The sequence below is a fragment of the Falco cherrug genome, chromosome 8 (assembly GCF_023634085.1).
Source record: "Falco cherrug isolate bFalChe1 chromosome 8, bFalChe1.pri, whole genome shotgun sequence".
Classification (NCBI taxonomy): domain Eukaryota; kingdom Metazoa; phylum Chordata; class Aves; order Falconiformes; family Falconidae; genus Falco; species Falco cherrug.
Window position 1 is genome coordinate 31,142,332 of NC_073704.1, and position 22,718 is coordinate 31,165,049.

The window sequence follows — 22,718 nt, forward strand, 5'->3', positions numbered from 1 at the left end:
TCCAGAGCCTTTTGTTAGCAGGCTGATTATTACAGATTGGGAAGCTGGCACCAGTGGTGGTGCCGACCAGCATCCCAGTGCAGTCAGCAAGGATTGCAGGTGAGAAGTGGTGGTGCAGATAGCATATGCTTTAGGGGTACAGATATTTGACACAAAGGATGTTTTGTTTTAGGTCCTTCCACTGCTGAGTGAAAAGATTCCTACCTTTTCCTTCCCTAAGTCTCTCACTAACCGTGCATACTTCCTCATCCCAAGCTCCTGACAGCTCCTGGGCTGTGCCTCCTGTGTACATTCACTGGCATTTTAGTGTGACCTAAGGATTGCTAACCCCATTTTAAGGCAGGTTAACCAAGGCCTTCTGCGAATGGGAAGCGAGGCATAGCACTGTGAAATGATTTGCTAAAGGTTATCCAGCTGTGACTGAGAAAAGTGTGCTCTGGTTTGCCACAAAAGTGTAAATGTTAATAGTAATACTTTCTCTATGCGTGTTTCTGCTTTGCAAAATTACATCTTCACCAGGGGAGTTGTTAGTGTCAGTGGGATTCAGTTTTCATGATCAACTGCTTGAAGTGATCATTCAGCTGCATGGATCTACAAATTGCTCCCTTGCAGCCAGCCTTAGTCTAATGCTCAGGCGACAGTCAGCTGTAAGGATCAGACTCGGAAAGATGCCTTTGATTTTCCTTTGATGTTTCTGAGCCAAGGAAGAATTTCACACGGCCACTGAGCGGTAGGTGAAGATCCCTTCTGTTTGTGGAAAGCCAATTATAACGTGGCTGACCCGCTTTGACCTTAAGATTACTGGCAGGACATCTGGGATGTCCTTGCAAGGCAGAGCTGGCTTACTGAATGTGCCTGACTAGGGGCACAGAGCGATTTGTTTCTCTGGATGCAGCAATCATTCAAATAGCTTGATTATAATGGAGGTTGCACAAATTGATCCTGGTCAGGCTCAGTGTATTTATTTGCTTGCACTTTGGCATTGTTGCTGACACGTGAGAATAAAGGAGGGTTCTCTTTTAGGATTTAATGATAACAAATAGGAACACCTTACAAGGAGAACAAGTCTTAGTTCCCAAGCCTCCCTTCCAGTTAACTTTCCTCCGTCTGTATTTTTTGTCCCCTTATTCACCTCTTACTCCAGATCAAGACCAGCAGAAGCTTTCAAAGACCCTGAAAAAAAATCATCAAGGAGGCGGTTATTTGCCAGAAGGCTCTCGAGGGTAAGGCACACACCGGGAGGGGGGCGGAGATGCGAAAAACTTACGCGATGGGGAGGCCAGCGCAACCAGAGGGGAGAAGCGCTGGAACGTTTTTCTTTTTCATCACGGCCGAAACGGCTTGGAGGGAGCCTGCTTCTCCCTTGGCACTGCCGGCTGCGGTGTGCGGGCTCCGGTTTGCGGTTGCCGTGGGAGCCCCCGCACCCTCCCGCCACCCGCTGCCGCGGGGCGGACTACAAGCCCCGTCATGCCGCCGCGCGGGCGGGCGGTAGCGGCGGAGCGCGCCTGCGCCGCCAGACGTGGCAGCAGCCCGCAGCGGCGGCGGGTCCGGAGCGGGTCCGGCTCGGCGGCGGCGATGGCTGTGCCGGGGCAGGGCGCGGGAGCGGCGCGGCGCCGGGGGCGGCTCCCGCCGTTGCTGCTGCTTGGCCTGGCGGTGAGTGGCGGCGGCCGCGCCCCGAGGCGGCGGCGGCGGCGGGTGCGGGGTGTCTCTCCCTCTTCCCCGGGCCGGGGCGGGCGCTCGGCGCGGCCGGCGGAGTTGGGCGAAAGTTGGGAGCGGGACGGGCCCTTCGGGCTGGGCGCGGCGGCTGCGTCCCGCTGGCAGCGCCAGCCGCCGGCCCGGGCGGGCTCGGCACGGCACGGCTGGGCACCGGCAGCTCTCCTCCCCGGTGTTCTCCCCAGCGTGCAGCCCCTCTGCTGCTTTCTTGCCTCCCTCCCTCCCTTTTCCCTCTGTCTCTCAGAAAACTACGCAGGGAAAACCCACCCCGGCGGGCGGCGTTGTCTCCCCTGCCGGCTGCGGGCTGGAGCCCCCGGCCGACACCGGCCCCGGGGGCTCCAACTGGCGGGCGTTTCGTGCCTGAGTAAGTTTTGTGTGAAAATCGGAGCCGCGGCGGCAGAGGCTTCCCTCGGCGGTGGCTTTGCCGCAGCAAAGCTGCCTCGTTCGGCTTTGTGCACCTGTGCGCGGGCATGGGCCCCCGTGGGCAAGCCCGGGCCCCCGTGGGCAAGCCCTGGCCCCCGTGGGCAAGCCCTGGCCCCCGTGGACAGCCCTGCCGCCCCTGCCGGTGTGTCCCTCAGATGTGGTGCTCTCCATCTTTGTGCGTTCCGGAGGATCTGGGTCTGTTTCATTGAAATTACGCTAAGTAGAACACCACTTACCTCAGGGAGACTCCTTTGACTTACAGAAATATTTTTAAGTCTCATTTTTCTTTTTTTTTATGCACAGAATTTAGCATAAATAGCACAAAAGAATGGCGAAGGCATGCTTTAATGCGCTCCTTGATTGGCCTGACCTACAGTTCTTTCTTCTGTCTGGGCAAATGAAATTAATAATTAATGAAAAATTACGTTAATTTTTTGTAATGCACATGTGGTCTGAAATGTATTTGGAAATGCATGACCAAAGTGCTTATGTAATTCATAAAAATCAAGTATGGAATTGCTAATTGCCCTATGCTTATTGTGTACTAATATTAGAATTGCCATTGTGGGACCGAAGGCATCGTCCCTAGCTGATGTAGCCTTTTGCCCTGGGCAGGGGCCTAGCGATGATCAGCTCGGTCAGGAGGAGGGACAAAAGAAATGCTGTGCATCCTGCACAAGCTTTGTTTTCTTCTAAGCTCGGTCTAGAAGCGCAGAAACCTCTGCTATGCAGTTTATTTATTGATTTCAAGTGAAACTGAAGTCAGGCTGAACTCTTCCTAAAATGTTGGATAGGTCTTAAAGTGGCACACTTTTTTTCACCCTGTGGCTCATCTTTAATATATACGCAGTACTTTTCTCAATGATACTTGTGGCAGTGTATTTGTTCGATTAAGTATATACTGTGGACCAAGTGAAGTTACAAGTGAACTGAATTTTCCCTTCATTTAAAATAAATAAACACGTGGAGTTATTTGTGGGTTTCCTTCTATATCCACTGTGACTGTCAGACCTTACCTTACTTTTTAACATTCATTTTATGTTAATGTAAGTGTTTTGTTGTGACTTCTTGTAGATTAAAATATTCTTTTTTTTTTTCTAGCTTTTTTCATGTGAATCTGTTGGTTTTAACTACCCTAGCTGCCCTTCTTTGGGCTTTTTGTATTGCAGAGCTGTTTTTTTTGAGATGAGCAGAGTGGGCCTGCTGTTGTTGGTGAAATTATACGAAGCCATTATAATTTATTCACATTATTCTCTCTTACCCTTCTTAATTTGCCCCAGCATTTTGTTTGCTCTGTGATGCTGCATGCTGAGCAGATGCCTTCATTGAGCTGTTGATTCAGCTAATTCTTTCCCCTTTGCTGTGTACAAGTAGTTTAAATTATTTCTTACAGTTTGCATTATCTTGCACTTAAAGGTGTGATTTTTCATCTTGAAATATGTAGCTCGCTGTACACCAGGATTAAAAAACTAGCCTACAGCTGTGACATTGCAAAACCTGCTTTTACATTTTTCTTGAGTCAATGTTTGCAAAGTCAGTGAGGCTGTTAAATCTGGATGTTCTCAGTGTGTAAAGTTAAAGCAAAGGTAATGCCAGCTGCTTGGTAGGACAGAGGTTTATGAGAACATTGTCTTTCCTTCCAATCCGTCCTTTTTTATGTAATGAAACATGATTTTTTTTTATTTCTTCTTCTTTTTCCCCCTAGAAGTGCTGAGTGCTTGCAGTGCACCTGGGACAGCAGCTAGAGTTGTGCATGCATAGTGCTCCTGAAAAATAGGGCTCATTTTTAAAGTAGGACCCGAAATCTAGAGGTGGCTTCTGAGAATTTAAATCCTTATCTCTGTAAGACTTCCTGCATTTGTAAAAGGAAAACTACAAAGCTGGATGAAGAAGCCACTTCAGTATCTTCTAATGGAAGATGTTAAGGTGTTCTGCATCACTGCGAATATGACACACATGTGAGGAAGATACCCCAGTGATCTCTGCCTGCTGTAGTTTTATTTCTTGAGTGAGTCGAAGAGTCGTGGGGAAGTTGTGGCTTAGCTTTACAGAGATAATTCTCTTCTTGGTATGTCAAGTGGTTGACTATATTTCATGCCCAAAGGACTGTATTTACTATTAAAGGTATTGGGGAGGAGTTTCACACTGAGGTGGATTTGCATTTCCTCTGATGTATGGGGTACTGTCCTGCCCCTTGGCAGAGGCCAGCCACTGCTTCCAACAGGACTGTGCATCTGGGATCTGTTTGCTTTGCAAACACTGATGAATGTTATCAGGCCAGTGTGGCAAAGGTCGCTTTTGTCTTCTGAGTGTTGGTTTAATGGCAGAGAAACTGAGTCAAGAGAGTCTGACCGACCTACAGCCATTGGAAAGCAGGCTTCTTGACCTGGTGCCATTCAAACCCGGTGCCTTCAAAGGCAGGCTTGAAAGGAATATTTCAGGCTGCCAGCTCCTCAAGTCCCAGTAATGTCACAGGAATGCACCGGTGAGCACTAGCATGGCCTTGTGAATCCAGGCCTGTGGGGAGGGCTTGGGTGTAGCTCTCTGTGTTGCAGGTGGCCCTGCAGTGTGGCAGCAGCGACTTTGCCTCTGGTGAGTTTGCAGGCAAGGTGCAAGTGCTGCTTCTTTGCAGTGCTCGGGTGCTGTTTCCCATGGTGGCATTTGGGCTTGAATTTGGGAGTGCCTCTTCCCATCCAGTCACTGTTTGTACTACAGGAGCTGCTTTGGGAGGTGGTGTGCTGCAGTCAGGGTGTTTCAGAGGCAAATTCCTTACTTGCCGCCTTCCCCTGCCCCCCTTCCTATTTCCTGCATCTGTTCCCTCTTCAAAGTATGGATCTGTGAAACATGTGCCCTGTCTCGTCAGATGCCTATCCCAAATCAAACCTTGACTTTCAGGACTGGTTTTGTTACTGAACTGTTTCTTATGGAGTGGTGTTTTGAATCCACTAGCTTTGTGCCAAAGCACCCTTTCAGAAGGCCTGGGGTGTTGCCACAAGCATGGTGTGGTCATCAGAAGCATTTTCAGCCAGGGGAGTGTGTTCACAGTGTTGTGAGCAATTGGTGGTGGAAGAGGCGCTTGTTCTGTTGACCATTTCTTTTGCTTTTTGGTTGGTGCGGTGGTTCCTTGAGTTCCTTCATTTCAGTAAAATGAAGGTAAGGAGACTCGCCTTTCTTCAGAGTTGTGTTTGGAGGTCTGTGAATGGGAAAACTCAATGCAATTTGCAACCTGAATCACAAAAACTAGCATTGCCTTGAATTCCTTGATGTGGACAGGGTCACTTTGGAAGTAAGTTATGGTTTATATTGATCCTGCCACCATTTCGAGCTTGTGAGTGGCAGAAAAATGTGATAGTAAAGTGGGTCTTCAGGTTTGGCACTTTGCTAGCTGAGAGTAGTTGGTAGCATTGGTGGAGGGCACTGTGATTTGTGTGCTTGCAGAACACAGATGACAAAGGTAATCTCTTGTGGCTGCCTTGATGATGTCCTTGGGTTTATAGTCATACAGCATATTTGCTGGGTGTCTGCAGATAGACTCTTTCTCTCCCCCTCCTCAGTTCTCGGGAGATAGCACGCCATGAGCATGTGGCAGTGTGCTGCTCTAGGATCAGCTGTGTGCCGGCATGCTCTGATGCTGCCTCCCTTTTGCCTCTTGCAGATAGTTTCCATTCTATGTGAATCTTACTCAACTATTTAAATTAAGCTTCATCTCCTATCACCTGGCAGAAAAATGTGAGGATTAATTAGTTAATATTTGTGCAATGCTTTGAAGATAACAAGTGCCATATAAAGAAAGAGCTAAGGATTTTCAGGTGTCATTTTTTGCCGTCTCTTCTTTGTAAGTCCCTTTAATAGTGGTTTTGTCATCTTTTTATAGCATCTCCTATGTGCTTCTTGAGTAGGTGATACTTCTTTAAACTTCTTCAAAACCCAGTTTTTAGTGGGGGATTATGTGGCAATGCTTTGCTCATGCCCTTAGCATCTGAAGTGATCCAAACGTGCTTGTTCAGAAGTGAAATCTGAAACATTATTTCATCAACAGCTTGTTTAACATACATCTCACCAATGCCTGGTGTGGAGAAAGCAAGCTTCACATTCATAGGAGAAAGTTCTTTGTCAGCATTAGTAATGGACCCTATTACAGTTAGTTGTTAATTAGTAAATAGTTGCACAGGTTTTCCTTCACTAAGCATTTGAAAACCAGTGATAAACCATACAATTAATTGTCTGCACAGGGCCCTTAAGAACAACCTTTAGTACAGACTTTATGCCTGTAGCTTATGTTCCTTAAAACCCAGCATTTAAGAACAATATGAACAGTAGTCTAGTCATATCTTGACGTCTCCATGGTATTTTTTGCTATCTTCTACATTTGGAAAGTGAACATAGCAAACACTGTGTTAAGCGGAATGCCTTATTTGTAGCATTCTTCAGCCCAAGTTAAAGAATACCAAGACATGGTGTCAGGATTTTAATTTGCCTTTCATTGTGAACAAAAGAAGATATGACACTTGCCTCTTGCAGATGTGACCTACCACAATAAAATGTCAGCAGTGCTTGGGATTTTTTTTATTCCTTGAATGGCTTGAGGTGGGAGTTAATTGATCTGTGTTGTAATCGGAGTAAGAGTGTGCTCTTCCTCAGAGTGCACGGGAAATAAATAAAACACAAGAAGTGTCCGATGGGAGTATCTGCAAATGTAATCTGTTAGACAAAGCGTGTTTTTTTCTGATGCTGTCAGTCTTCCAAAGCAGAAGTTACTGATCTTCCAGCGTGTCTGCTGGAGCGCCTCTCACCTGGTCATCCCGTGCTGCTGTAGGCATAGGAGTCACCACTCCCTACTGAGCCTGTAGATGGCTTTTGGATCGGTTGCAGATAATGTCAGCCTGTGTGCTGGGGGTCCTCAGCAGGCTGCAGTTTGGGAACCCCTGCAGGTGTGGTTGGGAGATGGTTTTGTAGCCCCTGTGGGATTGCAGGGGCTACTTCAGTTCTGATGCCTGACGTCTGAGACCCAAGTGCTACCCTTTCTCTTCCCTACTCATTCGAATAATAAATTCTTAGCGGGCTTCCTTGAGGTACCTTTGGATAACAGAGATAACCTGTCTCCCCTCATCCGATTTGATTAAAACATTTCTACAGCTATTTTGGATATTCATCATGAATGAAAACAGGGGACTGTCCTAGTTATCACTATCCATCTTGGAAGGCATTTGTTACAAATGGCTCAGTGATCAAAGCAGCACAACCCTGAATGTAAATAGCAGCAGAGGGAGGGCTTGTGAGTGAAAAGCAAGCAATTACTGCACAAGGTCAAGAGTGGTTTGTATGATGAACAAGGAAGATAAAACATCTGCAGTCAAACTGTGATTGTTGTAAACAAGAGGGGTTTGGATTTTAACATCTTGTATTTTCAAGCGAGAACAAATTGGGGGGGGGGGGGAGGGGGGGAGGGAGGGAGCAACAGATCAGTTTCTCTCTTGCACTTGCCTGGAGATGACTTAGACCTGGTATTTTCAGTACACACATACTGCCTGCACCCCAGGAGCCTACAAACCTCCACCACTGCAGTACAGAGGTATTGCTTCAAAACTACCTTCTGAAGTTAAATGCATGCTTCACCACAGGGTTCATTTTGGGAGCTGAGTAGGAAAGGGAAGGTGAGATCGGGTCTTGTTCTTGGAATTTCTTGCCTGTTCCCCAGTCCCCCGTGTTAATGTAGCAGAGGAGACCCCTGTTTAGAATGTGAACGACTCCCCTCCTAAAGAAATTAATTATGAAATTAAACTCAGTCATCTCCATTATTGCTTGGAACTTTGAGGCAGGCTTGCTCTTCAGCTAGATTCCCATAAAATGCCTTGTCAGGCACAATCTGTTTCATATGTACAGGACCCTGCTCATTGATCATATTTACAGTGGGTTGAGTGCTGTTGTCCCCAAATGAGAATGACATCAGTGGGTGGTTAAGCTAAGACAGAAATCAAAGTCAATGTCTTGCTGGAAAAATAGGCTTTTGAAATTGTGGTTGAATGGAAGACTGTGTCCCTGCAAAGCACCAGTTGCGCTAGAATCAGCGTTGTTCATGTCAGCCCTAGCTATTCTCGACGAATACTGTACAAATTGTCTACCTAATTATACATGTAAGTGTTAGTGTGTGCATAAAAAAGTCAATGTTGGCATATGGATTCAGGCACCTAAACACTGTTTCAGCCACGTATCCATTTATATATTTAATGCATAATTTGTGTCCAGGGAAATATATTTTTTTTATTTTCTTGAGATGGAAATAGGTGAAATAGGAAATGCTTTTTCTGTCCAGTGTACAGTGCTACTCCTCTGATAGTTCTTCCTTATTTAATTCTGATTTGCATTTTCTTGTTTTTAAAAACCGTGTGTTTTCGTTGCCCTTGATTTAAAATAAATAAATAAAAAAATTATTCTCTAGACATGCTGCTTATCCTTAGCAGAAGACCATGCTGTCACAAAGCTTTTGTGGGGAACAACTCATAAATTGAACTGGGTTCTGTGGGAACAGCGGTTAAGCATTTATCACATTTAATTTGAATAATAAATGTAAAATATGAAAATACATTCTTGTGGCTGCTTGAAAGATATTCCCTGTTTTTCATTCCGAAATGAGATTCGGAGAAGAGTAAAAACTTGAGAAATAAACTCTGATTTCTCAGATGCTTGGTGATTTTGAGAAAACACAGCCTGAGGGGTGACCACATTTTTTAATAGTGTCAGTCCTGGAAGTATAATTAGTAGTAAGTTATTTGCCTGTAACTCTCTATGCCTCTGGGTTTCTGAAAGCTCAGATGTTTATTGGGTACCGGTTCTAAGGGAGTGGGGTTCAGGAGTGTTTCGCTGCTCTTTAACACTTACATTCAGCAGCTCTGCCAGGGATTGCTGTAAGTGGGGCGGGGAAAGGAAAATTAAACCTTTTTGACTGATCAGACTTCTTCCACCTTGCTTGCAAGATTATATGTTTAAATACATACTTTGATTTGAAGAGCAGAGGCAGAGCTGGAGCCCATGTGTTTTTGTACCTTGTACTTGAATAGCAGTGTCTCTCAGCAGTTTTGAATTTACTGTCTTGAGGGTTTGGGTTTGCTTATGTTTTACTTGAGAATCCTTCATGCATCTTAGATCAGACACTACCATCACACGACTGATGTGCGACCTAAACCATAAAAAAATCCTGTGAAAATAAATTCAGACTGAGATCTTGAGCTGGGGAAAATCTGCAGACTAGAACTGCTACCAGATTTGCATTTCATAGTCTGCTGCGTGTAGTCTGCCTTTTTCTGACGGTCTGCACCAAAGTTTCTTACATCCAAGAATACCAGGTGACTGTTGTGTTGGTTCCAGCTCACCGAGCCAACCATGGATGAGGACTCCTTATGCTAGGCACTGTGCAAGCACAGCATAAAATGAAATAGACCTTCACTCAGTTTTATTGTGATCCCTTGTCAGCATAACTGTCACAGGGCAGGAGTGGCACAGATGTTGCATGTGTCGGTTCTAATACACCTTCTACTTCAATGGGTACTGAGGCTGGCAGCTTCTTGAGGAAAATCGAGTGTTATCTTAACTTTTCAGTGGTGGTTATGAATACATTTTAAAGTTTTAGGATGCTCGAGTGACAAGAGAGTTTAGCTTGTTTCTTATTTATAGAGTTCCATATGTGTGAATGTAGCACTTCCTGAGGCGTATGAAAAGAAGCTTCCTGACCAGGAGGGACTGTCACCTTTCTTGACCTTTTCTTTTTTTAATGTAAGCTCATCTCCTCTTGTGCCCTGGATTTAAACAAGAAGCAGCATGCTTCATCGGGCAGTGCCTGGCTGACTAGCTCTCCTGCAAAATGTCTAGAGTAAATCTACCTGAGTCGTGTATCACAATTAAAGCCATATAGCACAGTACATGCAAATGAGCTTCAATCTTTGCAGCTGCTTTGCCTGTGGGCTGTGGAGGAATAGGAGCCTGGTTTTCTCTGAAGAAGAGTGGTGTGTAACTGCTTCCACAGGACTGTCTTTTTTCCATCCTCTTGATTTCATGCTGTTGCTAGCACTAGTGGCTGTAGCCCTGGTGAGGCTGTGGCCACTGATGGGGTCATCACTGCATTGGCTCTGGAGCAGGGCAAAGCAGCCCTGTGCCTGGACTAGCATTGGGTGAAAACAACCGCTTGGCATCACTTGCCTTCGGTGGAGCTGGTAGTGAAGGCAGAGGTTCTTCAGGAGGTTTAACAGTAAACCTGCCTCTCATTTACTCTTTAATTTCAGCAGGGAAAAGATGGAGAGCATGGAACTACTTAATTCTTATCAGTTTGCAAACACCATGTAGCGCAAATGGCTATTTGGGAGGTGGTGAGCTTTCCTGTTCAGCCGATAACCTCCCAGTATTGCTGTGACTGCCTTTAGATATGCAGGCAGGGTGTTTCTTTCCAGCTTGATGCCTTCAGCTTGGACCTTTTGGGTTTTATAACCAGGGAAGGCTGCAACATTAATCTTAATTAAAGGGAGATGACGATTTAGTCAGCAGGGCTGACTGGTGTGCTTGTACACACAGTGCCTTTCCCAGTGGGTTTTGGTCTAAACCATAGGATCAGAGGGAGCTGCTGTAGTAAAACTGCGGGAAAATGAGTAACATGTATTGATTTGATACCTGGGGAGGAATTGGGCAAAGTAGCAGTAGATAGGTGCAATGTGACATGCTTTGCCCTCCAAGTGCCTGCTGGTCCACCAGCGCAGCACGTCTTCTGTTAGTGGCAACACTGACAAGGCAGTAGTTAAAGCTATCGCTGTTTCCAGAATCCAGTTTTTCAAGGGGTTTATAGCTCTGCCATTATGGGAAGGGAGAGAAGAAGAAAACTCATTGAAATTGGCTAGACAGCCTTTCCATCTGGAAATCATGTGAAATACATGTATTTCCGAGCTATCAGTAAAACTGTACAGATGCTTTAAAGTTCATCATACTGTTTGGTGTTACGTTGAAAGTGGCCTTTGTGGCTTTTTTAGTCCAGTTATTTCTTTTTGGCAGTGATTTCATAGACTAGAATATCCTTAATTGAATCCAGTTTTCCAAATCAAAGTAGCAACCTGTAGTTTTACTTCCCCCCCGCACCCCTGTTTTCAGCCTTAGTTGCCGTAAAGTTTGGTTTTAGTCTTCTGTAACTCAAGGCATAAATAAAACTTCAAGACACTTGGATAGTTACAAAAAATGAGGTGAAGGAAAAAGTTTTGTAAAAAATATTTAGGATTAAAGAGATCTGCTCATAAGTCAATGTTAGATTAATCCCTCCTGTATAGCCTCTTGATTGTGATGAGTTTTGAGCAGGAATTTGCATATCTTTGTCACCTCACTTAGCATGACTATATTTGTCTACTTTGATTGGCAACACCATGTATTTAGCTCAGAAAATATACAAATGATTCATATACATCAGCCTGAAGTAGGAAGGCTGAGCTCTGGACATCTGGGTTTAGAAGAATGTGAGTCTGTCGGTCAAATTAAAGCATCAAGGACATTTATGCTGAAGGTAGAACTGACTTGCAAATGTGCTTTTTCCCTTCTCACAGTTGTTCCATCTCGTCAGCAGGGTTAGGTGTGGGAATCCTGCCTGTGGACTGGGATAGCTTGTTTGCTCTAAGCCTGTACAGCCTGTCTTGCATTAGTACTCTATGTTGTAGGTGCATCTTCTTGTAACTTTAAATTCCTGACCACGTCATGGGATTGTTTTGACGATGACCTCCATTTCAGCTCAGCTTCTTCTCTCTCCCTCATGCATCCCAAAACTCCTACTCCCCTTTCCACATGTAAAAACTTCCGGCACTTACAAAGTATGTTTCATAGGTGCAGGTTTTGTTTCTGTGCCTCAGTGACGTGGTGTTTGCAAATAGCTGAATTTGTAATGGAGTTGTAGTGCCTGGGGCTGCCTGTTCTGGCTTTGATTGGCTTAGTGCCTTGTTTTGAATACTGCAATCTGTAATACAAGGGATGTAAGAACAACAGCCTCTTACTACTTCACATCCACTCTGGACACATTTTCCAGCCCACTTGGAGAGAGACATGATCAAAATCAGTTCTGTAATTAAGAAAACATTGAATCTCATGTGTGTTAGGCAAATGAGCTAAAGCTTTTAGCCAAGCAATTAAGTTTTAAGGTTTTACTGTAAGGTGAATCTAAACTAGATAATTTCTCCAGCTGAGCTTCCCATAATCATTCCATTAGTGTGAATTCAGTACAGTGCAGAAGGGAGGCAAATAGCCTGATCGATAAAGATTATTATTATTATTATTGAAGATTACTGCAGTACAAATGAGCAGTAGAGGCCCCAGCTGAGCTTATGGTCATATTTTGATAGGAGTTTTACTTTAGGATAAAAGACAGACTCTGGAGCGGTCATGATTTAAGTAGACCAAAAGATGTAACAAGAAAGTAATTTCTTTGCATAGAAACAGAACAGAGATGCAGAGAAATTAAATGCCATGCCTTCCATGTGGCCAATGAAAGTCAAACTTGGTCTTGTGGCAAAGGCACTGGTGTGTGTGTGTGAGGTACGGTATGGCCACGGTGAAACATAAGCCCTGCTCCGCTTTGGAAGAGCAGGTGGGAGAGGGTTGTGGTTAGTGCGGTAATGCAGATGCTGATTACTTGCAAATTCTGTTTTAGTTTCCTTCATCTGCTCTGTGTCAGTGTGGGTCAGTTATTTTAACTTCCTGGCTCCTGCTATCTTCTGTGGGATATCAAAGTACTTGATTGCGTTTGCAGTGTATTCTGAGATCTGGGACAAGAGTGCTCTCAAAGTGGTAGTTCACTGCTGCTCTTGTTACAGTATATTAAATTTACATAAGAATTTTTATCTGATTATCTGACTAGGGAACAAACCTTTAGGAGGGGATGGCTTCTTAACTAAACCCATATTTCTTGATGTTGTGTTTATCTCATCTCTCCAATTAAGGATGCTTGCTGGAAGTGGTTTTGGTCCAGTTCAAAAAAAGTCATGTGTGTGGCTTTGGGTTTTTTTGGCTTTTGTTGATTAAATTGACACAGTAGTTTATGTAAGGCAGTGTGTCTCAAGGTTGTGGAAAACGGTCAAAGCAATTTCAAAAGCAGTTTGTGTTTTGTTTCTCAGCATGTTACTAATGTTTCTGGCTTTGTGTTTCTGTAGGTATTCTTGCCAGTGTTTGTGTGCTCGTTGAAGCTGTCTCCACTCATAGAAAAAATAAGTGACCACAAGGATTTTAAGAAGCTTCTCAGGACACGGAATAATGTATTAGTGCTCTATTCCAAATCTGGTAAGTCCTCCTTTTTATTTCTTTTTTTGACATCACAGCTCTTCATGTCCAACAAGTCGTGTGTGTTTGAACGTCTGTGTGTATCTTCAGTTACCCGTGTACATGCTCAGATGAGTAAGCTTTTTGCACTTACTTACTTGCTCCCTGTTCGGTGTTGCCTTATGTGACTGCAAGGTGCTTCTACATGACTACAAGGCCTTCTTCAGGACTGGTGCCCGTTGTTCTAACTCAGGCTCGTGATGTTTCAAGATTGGAGCCTTCTTAATTTGGTCTTCTAATTGTTCTGTCACACTGGCAAAAATGTACTTTGCTCTGGCTTTATCTCCAGAATTGGCTGCTTGTAACAGCTATTGGCTAGAACTTTCTGGTGTGTTTTTCATAGTAGTTTGCAAGTTTCAATTTCCTGGTGACACTGAAAGGCTTAATGAATAGTTTTAGTACTGAAATCAGTCCATCTTTGCTTCTGACAGCTTTGAGTGTCCCATGGTTGTCTTTCAACTTTAATTAACAAAATATAAAAATAAATCCCGAGCTGCTTGTGTAAGAGGCAGAAATGTTTCATTTCACATCATGCCACCTGTCCTCTTGAATATCTTTGCTGTCTTCTCTCATTCACGCTCTCCTTTCTGGCTGTTCACTCTTGCTTTTACCCATCTGTGTGCTTTTCCTTTTGCTGTGTTCTGCTCATGCTGTACCTTTTCACCTTTGCCTTGTTTGTTTTGGTGTGTTGTTGTGTGTGACACCATGTAAAAGGAAGGAACAATCTTTAAGTTCCATACACAAATGCAGAATGCTGTTGTGGTTGTGGAAGTCATGGGACAGCAAGAAGTAAAATGTGTTACTAAGATAGTTTTCCTTAGTGTTGTATTGGTTTTCTTGCCACTTTTCCTTCCTGCAGGCAAGCAATACAAGGTAATGCTTTGTTTGGGGGTTGGGTCCTCCTTTTCTGACCTGTTGCAAAGGTTTTAATCTCAGTTAAACACAATGGTGTTGATAGAATTGCTCTGTGTTTATAATGTGGCAGATTGGAGCAGTATATAGTGACCCAATAGCCTTCCCCCCCAGTATCAGAGAATTTTGCAGAAAAAAATGTACAGGTGTTGGTATAATTAATTTTGTTTCCTAAAGGTATGCTTATTCTGAAACAGTTAAAATTATATATATGACTTAATTTTTGTTAAAATATTTGTGTTTTGCTGTAGTGGGGAATTTTGAGCGCCTGAATTTGGCCAAATGGTTTTGTAGGAACAGGTTCAAAGTGAAAGTCATAAAAGAATTTCTAACGCTTTTTGATTTTGAAAGGAACGCTTTAGAGAAAAAAGACATCTGTATTATTCAGCTTTTTAAAGGGAAAATTTTCTTTTTATGCTTAATATTTTAAGTGGTGGTTGCTTTCATTTTTAGCAGCACAACCAGAACACTTCAGCTCTGACACTCATCAAGTAAATTTTGCCCTATGGGCATTGTTCAAAAAGCCATGTTGTGGAGATTTCTTTTTTCTGTTTTTATTATTTAATTGGTTGGTTTTGGCAGTCTAAAGCATTGCATGCAGAGCTGATTGTGGGATTAGTGTTTCTTCCTAGAACAATGATCCTTGCACAATTAGAAATACCTTGCCTGTCACCCAGAAAGAGGGGAGGGGAGGGGAAAAAGGAGGGATGTCTAGGTGCAATTCTAATCCCAGATATACGTCCCCCAGCTGAGATGTTGCCCAGTATCCAGTGGTACTGCTTGAACAAAGGCTTTGCTTCTCAGAAATACTCATCTAGTTTTGCTCAGCTGTCTCATGCAGAAAATTCATTGGCTTCAGGAGATGTCCTCATTTGTAGATGTTTAGTTCACCCTACCGGCTTGGGTATCCTGCCAGGGCTGCTCAGCTTGTGAGTCTTCTGTCCTATCCTGAATGCTTATTTTTTAAAGGGTGTTTGTCAGACTGTTCCACTGTTAAGTACGCGCAAAGAATTCCCCCACGTATCTATGTCCCTTTGCTGGAGAGAGGTGGGAGTTGTATGTTATCGGTATTGGGAGTAGGAGAGTTTCTTGAGAGGTAATGTGTGTGGGCTGACATCTCCGATGGCATCAGGCCCAAGCAAAGGCTGTTGAATACAAAGAAGCTGTTTCTGGCTCAGGAGATTAAGATAAAAAATGTGGAGGTTTGGAGATTGAGGAGGCTGTCACTACCCACTGACTCTACTTGTCTACTCTGACCTATATAGGCGTTCACTCTCAAATGTTGGGGACAAGATACTGGTCTACACAAGCATTCAGTCTGACCCAATATAGTTGTTCTTATATTGAATTAGTTGAAGTAGTTGTGGAGCAGCAGCAGTTGAAATGGATCTGGAAGAGGTTCTGGGTTTCTGCTTTATTGGGGCAGGAAACTGTTTCTGTTAGTTTTTTGGGGGGAACTGATACTTGCTTGAACCTCTATGTTTTTCTCTCCCCAGACAAAATGTGACAAGAGGTCACATTTTTCTTCTGTGTTACCATTTATAAGACTTTTGTAATGGAAGTGTTTTGCAGAATCTACACATGTAGCATGGCATTATAAAAATCTTAGTTGGGCGTTTATAATACAGGCAGTTTGTGGAAGGAACTTTCTGGGTTCTTTTCTGGGTACTTTCTGCTAATAGTTTTGAGCTCCTCAGCCTGTTGGTTTGGGTATCTGTCAGCGTTGTTATGAGAATAACAGTATGTTATTTTCTGTGTATGGCAGGGATAGAATTGAGGCAGGCAGAGATGCTGAATGACTTGCCCTTATAGCTGATGAAGGTTCTAAATGAAGTTGCTCTAAGTAGCAGGCAATGGTACAAACTGGTTCATGTGCAGCCACAGGAAGAAGATGGTGTTGGGATGGATACCGGTTTGCAGGAGAGGGTACAGTATAGCTCCATAAATGTAGGTCAGGGGGAGCATGCCTGGAGGTATGAATTTCAGTGTGTTGTTTAAGGGGGGTGGAGGGAAGGAGCCATCCAACTTCAGCTGCAGCCAGCATTCCTTCTAGTTTACAGAAGATTTTACTGATCCCTCTCATACTGGTTTCTTCAAATTAGACAAAATGTTCTTCCAGTGCTTCAGAATAAAGGAATGCACCATTGTGTTTTTCTATGTGGAATAATAATGCTGTTGTTGATTTATTTTTATTGTTATTTTATTTTGCTTTCCAGCGGCTGCTGCAGAAAGCTCACTCAGGTTACTGTCCAGTGTGGCCCAGGAGGTGAAAGGACGAGGTACTATAAGCTGGATAGACTGTGGGTATGTGTCACACTGTTTTTCTTTTCTCTCTCTCTCCCTCCCCCCCCACCTTTCCTTTTTGGCTTTTATTGCTGACTTAGCTTTTTTGATGGCTCTGAAACTTTCTGTCTGTAACTGAATCTACATCATTTCATGCAGTTTCTTCATAGCTGTAGGGAGCCTACATCTTACCATCCTCTCTTTCTTTGGACCAATGATGGAGAATAATTTTTTTCATTATGGCTGTGGTCAGTTCTTTGACAGCATGTTTTTCAGCCTGAAGCTGGAGATCCCAGCTAACATTGCCTTTTGTGGGGGGCATGTAGCATGGAAACTGTGTTCTGGCTTTCTCACAAGCCAGGGGAGGAGGGATCCCACATGTTGTGCCTCAGCTTGAGGGCAGTGCAATTCTGCTCTGACAGCAAATGTTGCATGAGCAGTAGGGCCGTTCGCTTGCTTTTGAAGCATCCACCCATTTGTGTTTCTCAGCAAAGTGTGCTTTCTTTTAAAGAACTTCCTCTATCCCTGTATAGGTTTGTGGCAATTCTTAACCTGAAGGCAGGGAAACTTGGTTTCCTAAGTGGCTGCTTGTGTGGTGAGGAATGAACAGGTGTGTATTTGCTGGTTTGCAGATGTGAAAGCTTCCACTGATTCCTCTCAATAGCGTGTTGCTTGTGGTTTTAGCTTGTGTATCATAGTGTGCCTCTGCAGCTTTGAGAGCTTTGCCTGCAGATGGCAAATTCCCCTTCTTGGGATGCAAGGGAACATCTTCTTGCTGCCTACCTGTATGTTTGGGTGGATTACCATTGTGCACAACGTACAATTTCTTCACACAAATCTAAGTCATCTCTGAAAATCATGTGGCTCCCTTATAATTTTACTTTTGAAACCAACCTTCATCCATCAAGCAGTGACTTGGAATAAGTCATTGGTAAATCAAAGTTAATGTGCTTGTGTTACTGTTTAACCTGTCTTGCTGTCCCCCAAGGACAAGCAGGTGTCCCTCCCGTGGAGTCCTGTGAGTCCTATGCTTCTGCCTTCTGTTTGCATTCTGCTGGGCTCATCCAAATCCACAGACACTTTCATCTCTGCCCAGCTGATGGGGACAGTGTTCCAAGTCATCTGTTGACAGAAAGCAGGACTGCTCCTCAGAGATCATTGAAGCCTGTACCACTTCCCACCTGCTGAAAAGCTAGCAAATAAGTTGATTGACTGTGATGAGGAGAAGGTTGCATGGAGATCTGGTGTAGCTCTGAAATCCTGTTTCCTCTTCTAACGGAAGCACTGATAAACAATTTTTGATTGTCAGTAATGATGGCTAGCAAATAGGTTACTGGACCAGCCTTCTTAGCTTTAGTTTCTAATTGGCTTTATTTGTGATTGTGCAGTGGCCGCTGCCTTTTTGTTTTCTGTTTCCCTTTAGTTTTAAGGCTACCTCTGTGTTGGAGGACTTAACGCTTACCATGTGTGTGTACACCTGGCACATGTGTACGACTGCTGGAATGATAAGGCTGTTCATCTGGGCCTTCAAAGTGCTGCTATAATACAACTAAGCAATAACCATCTCCAGGATTTATTTAATTCTGGGTTTGAGAAGGAAAGATTCAGTGTTTAGGTTTTGGTTTTCAAATCCAGAGAAGTCCTGGCACTTAGTTCAAAGGGTCAGTCTCTGCTCCTGAGTTTGTAAGTGATAGTGATGGGGAGGGAAGTGTGTTGTTCAGTTTTGCTGTAGAATAAACTTCAATGCATCAAAACGTAATACGCTCTCGCTTTCCAAATGTTGTCATTTAAACCAAACTTTTTTTATAGAAGTTACTTGCAAGAAATGTATTTTAAAGTCTTTTCCAGGTAGTGCTTTAATGCATTTCACAGGAAGCTTGGTACTTGCAGTGCCTTTCCTCTGACCATTGTGGGGAAATTATTTAAGTTAAGCTTTCCATTTGTAATGAAAGGTGGCTTGTTCCCAGATAGTGAAGCAGCCTGGTGAAGGTCATGCTGTAAGAGTTTGGGAGACCTAGGAAGAGATTTGTAGGTTCCCAGAATTTGCTTTGATGCCAGTAATATGATAATCAGATTGCCACTTGCTGAGTGACAGGCAGTGAACAGGGTGCTGTAACATGGCAGTAGCTCTAATTCTCTTTGAGGGTTGAGCAGCGCTTCCTTTCACATCACTCGCTTGAGAAGAACCTGGGAAAAATAGATGTCCTGTCCAGCTGTAGCTGGGTGTCTGTCAGAGATGTCTCTTCTATTCCTCCTTCCTGCAGAGGGGTATCATAACAGTTAGTGAACTGCCTCATGCGGCAAGGTGAGCTGGAAGACTAGCTTGTGGCAAAGGACATCTTGATGCATGCAAAAAAACCCAAACACAAAGAAATAGTTTGAGCCTGAACCAAGTTTTGTGGTTGATTTGCTTGTTAAACCTTTAAAGCATTGTGAAATCAATCTCGTAGTGTTGAGGTAACCTTGAATTATTTTTTTTTCCTTGAAAGATTTCTTTCCTTATTGCTTTTATTTCTTCTTTTGGAATACAGGTGGCTGCAAACTGCCGCCCACCTCATTGCAGTGATGGTCTGAGGGAGGCCGTGGTAGTGCTGGTTGTCACCTGTCACAAAGGGCCAGTTCTGGGGCCTGAACAGCTGGGTCCTACCAGAGTTGTTCAAGCTGTTCTCCCACTGCAAGTATGCCGTGAAGCTTATTTGCAAGTCTTCGTGCCGAAACAAACAGTGCACAGAGCACAGATGCAGGGATATTTACAGCATAGGCTCAATTTGTTTTACAAATACTGACAAGAAATGGCTTGTTTGGCAGCAATATTTAGCAGGGAATTTTGGCTTTGCTGTTCACATCCCGCTGTAGTGGACTTCTTTGTCTTCAGATCCAAGCATTGGCAAGGCTGGCATACATGCAGAGTTATGGTTTGTGTCTCTGCTTCCCTGTGGTGATGATGGCAGTCTTTTTCTTTATTGGTGGTGCTTTTTTTGTTTCTGTGTCATTCTCCACCTTCCCTTCATTTTTGGGAGAAAGCAAGAATGTACGTAAGTCTTGGCAGCATGTTCTGTATTTCATGCAGCAGAGGGGAGTATTCAGGTTTGTGGCGGGAGGCAGGCTGCCTGAATTGCTGGCTTACGTGGAAGCCGTGCTCCTTGGCCTTAGCTTTTGTTGGGTCTGTGGTATGAGACGGAGGTTAGACTTGAGGTTTCAGTTCCAGGTTGAGTGCTTTCGGGAGACCACGGAGGTTAGTTTTTCAGCATGATGTGGGGAAACACTTGGTTTCTTGCTGAGATGGTTAGTATGGAGTAGAGGGGGTTGCCACTTAGTCACTTTTGAGGCAGGATAGCAGAGGTCACCAGAGTGGCTTAGGAGATGTAGGACTGGGAAGTGCCAGGTACCTGCCTTCCTGCACAGTTAGGCTCACTTGCCTTAAATGCCATGCTGGAGTAGGACCAAGCTCACCACAACACACCCAAGGATGCCTCTGCGTGCAGTATTGCTGATAACGTCCTCATACATGGGAGATTTCAATCAGATTGTGCAAGCAGATAGGTGCCGCCTTCTAGAGATTAAGGGGCAGCACAAGAATTGCTTGCAGCATTGAAGTGGTCGCTGCTTGCTCCTGTGTGCGGAGATAGTGATTGTAGTTCTGTAGACAATTAAACATGAAGCTCTTTCAATTGTGAATAAAAGACTAACAAACGATGTGACAAAAACACGTTTTATTTTAGCCTTTCCATGTTTTAATTGGAAAGACCTTGCTGAGGTGTTTGATACTGAATGAGTGATGGTGTGAGAGACAACAGAATATTGAATAAATCATGCCTAGTAAGATGCACGTATCAGGGATAGAGTGTAGCATTGTGGGTTGGCAAATCTTCAGTGTGTCCTGGAGAGATGGATCAGTTGTCTTATGAGCAAGTGTTTTGGGACCTGGGTTTGGGGAGATGCCATGTTAATAGGAGCTGAGTGTCCCAGCTTCAGTTTCTGGCTCTGTAAATGATTCACTTGTTATTTTGTGCTGTTAAAAGAGGTGTATCTATTTTCCAGGCAACTGGGTAAATATTGTCTGATTCATTAGTCAATGTTCGTAAGAGAGTTCAGAGAAGTTTGAAAGGAAAAATGCTACAGCAGCATGAATGAGTGCTCTTCATTTAGTACGTTCAGATACTGTTGGGACGGGCATGTAACCAGTAAGAGTGAATGCTGGGCTGTTTATTGAATTATTTTTAGTAGAGGCTGATAGGAATTTTGAAAATTGCGGGGCTTCATAGGGAGTTGAAAGCTTAAGATGTCTACAGAAAAGGAAATGTGTTCTTTTCTGCGATCTCAGTCTGGCAGCTGCTAAGTGTAACAGCAGGTTGGGGTGCAGTGGAGCTGGTGCGTGCTACATAGGCGGGGGATAGCTGCTGTGCGTGCTGCAGAGCCTCTGTGTTCCCCCTCATCTCCCAGAATCTCCATCTTCGGAGGTGTAGTACAACTGGAGGTAAGCATTGATGTGGTCAAGTAAAAGAGGAGTTTTGTGAAAAATAAAACTCTTGACAAAGCGTTGTGGTGGCAAGTAAAAGGTACAAGATGTGCTTGGGGACACAGTAAGATGGAATTACTGCTTGAGTGAAAGACAAAATTTTTCTTGCTTGTCTTCAAAGCAGAGAAAGCTCCAGTCCCACTTGGTGGTGCCCCAAGATCTGGATTTGAAGAATAATAAAGTTACGCTGTAGCCTTCTTGAGTAGGTTTTGTGATAGATGATGGGGTGACCAAGGACTGATGTTACTTGGAAGAGTGTAACTAATTTGGGTGAAGTGGAAAGAAAGTGAATTGGCTTTGTTGAAGAGAAGAAAATGTTTGGCAGATTGTAAGATGCATTGTGGCCAGGTGCAGCTTTGAGGAGGTGGCAGAAGAGGTTGAAACTAGCCCTTTCCATCCTGAATGTGATTTAGTGAACGCTTCTGGGGTTTCCTGTTACTGAATTGTCTTGAATTTTTTGATGACTGTAACTCCTGCCCAATTGTGGACTCATTATTTTCAAGAAAGCATCCATTTCTTTGGCTCTAGCTGACTATTCTTTGCTCAAACTTGCATGGTTCCCTTTACTGTAGGTCCCAAACATAAACAAAGCTGTGTGATTTCCATCTGCTGTCATAGCGCGTGTGCTTGGCTTTAGCACATCAGACTGCTAGAAGAGGAAATGCCATCTGGTTAAAATGTCTGACTAATTATCGGTTGGTTTTAGTCCCACTTTTTCTGCTTTTATTGTGTCATTCTTGTAGTTCCTTTTGTTTGTCCGGCGCATCGTTCTTGTAGTCCCCATCCCCAATTATTACTTGTTATTGTTTCAATCCCATGACACTTAGCATAAGGTAAGACCGTAGTTTGGCTGGTAAAGCGGCCCTTTCAAGGCTATGCATCTAAACATGTGCTGGTTCGCAAGAGAGCCAAACCTAATGAGTCTTTTCTGGGGTTTCCCCCAATTTCTGTGTTTATCTGCCCTTTAGATGAAATTTTCCTTCCCAGATTACTGATTTCCTAGTACTTTGATACAGAAAGGCTTCTCCCAGACACAGAATCATAAATGAATTTGTTTAATGCCTTGAAATAGCAGGGAGGAATTTCAGAAATAAGGCTGCTGGTACAGATGGTATTAAGTGTCATTTTGTGCTTTAGTTTTTATCTTCACTCCTATAAAGCTGATCAGAAGTAGGATTTATTTAAGAGAATAAGTCTACTCATCTTCCTTCCTTGTAGTTGAATTTTAAACCTGATGAAAAGCTTTGAAATTGCAAATAAAAATGACCAGATCTAATAGAGAGAGAAAAAAGGAAGAAGAAAGGAATGCTGCACTGATGAGACCTCTTCCATCTGAGTAGATTTGCAGTGTCTGGGATTTCTGCCGCCTTCTACAGTTGCTTTGAAAGTGAAGGACAGCTCAGGAGTGGGTAACGCATAAAGTTAGGTGGTAGCAGGGACTCTGTTTGCAGCTGGGCCAGGGGAGGTAAGCCAGGTGTTCATCAGGAACACTTTGCAAGTGTAGTTACACTGACAACGTGGTGGTTGTGTGGATGTG

At 43.9% G+C, this 22,718-nt stretch overlaps 1 protein-coding gene across 1 annotated transcript in view; it reads left to right on the forward strand.

Annotated features, from left to right (window-relative positions):
* The first annotated feature begins 1,508 nt into the window (after positions 1-1,508).
* PDIA5 (protein disulfide isomerase family A member 5) overlaps positions 1,509-22,718 on the forward strand; it is a 102,089-nt gene continuing 80,879 nt past the window's right edge. Inside the window, exons 1-3 of the mRNA XM_055718481.1 lie at positions 1,509-1,653; positions 13,302-13,428; positions 16,596-16,683. Of these exons, the coding sequence (XP_055574456.1) occupies positions 1,576-1,653; positions 13,302-13,428; positions 16,596-16,683 (293 nt within the window). The 5' untranslated portion in view covers positions 1,509-1,575. The remainder of the gene's footprint in view (positions 1,654-13,301; positions 13,429-16,595; positions 16,684-22,718) is intronic.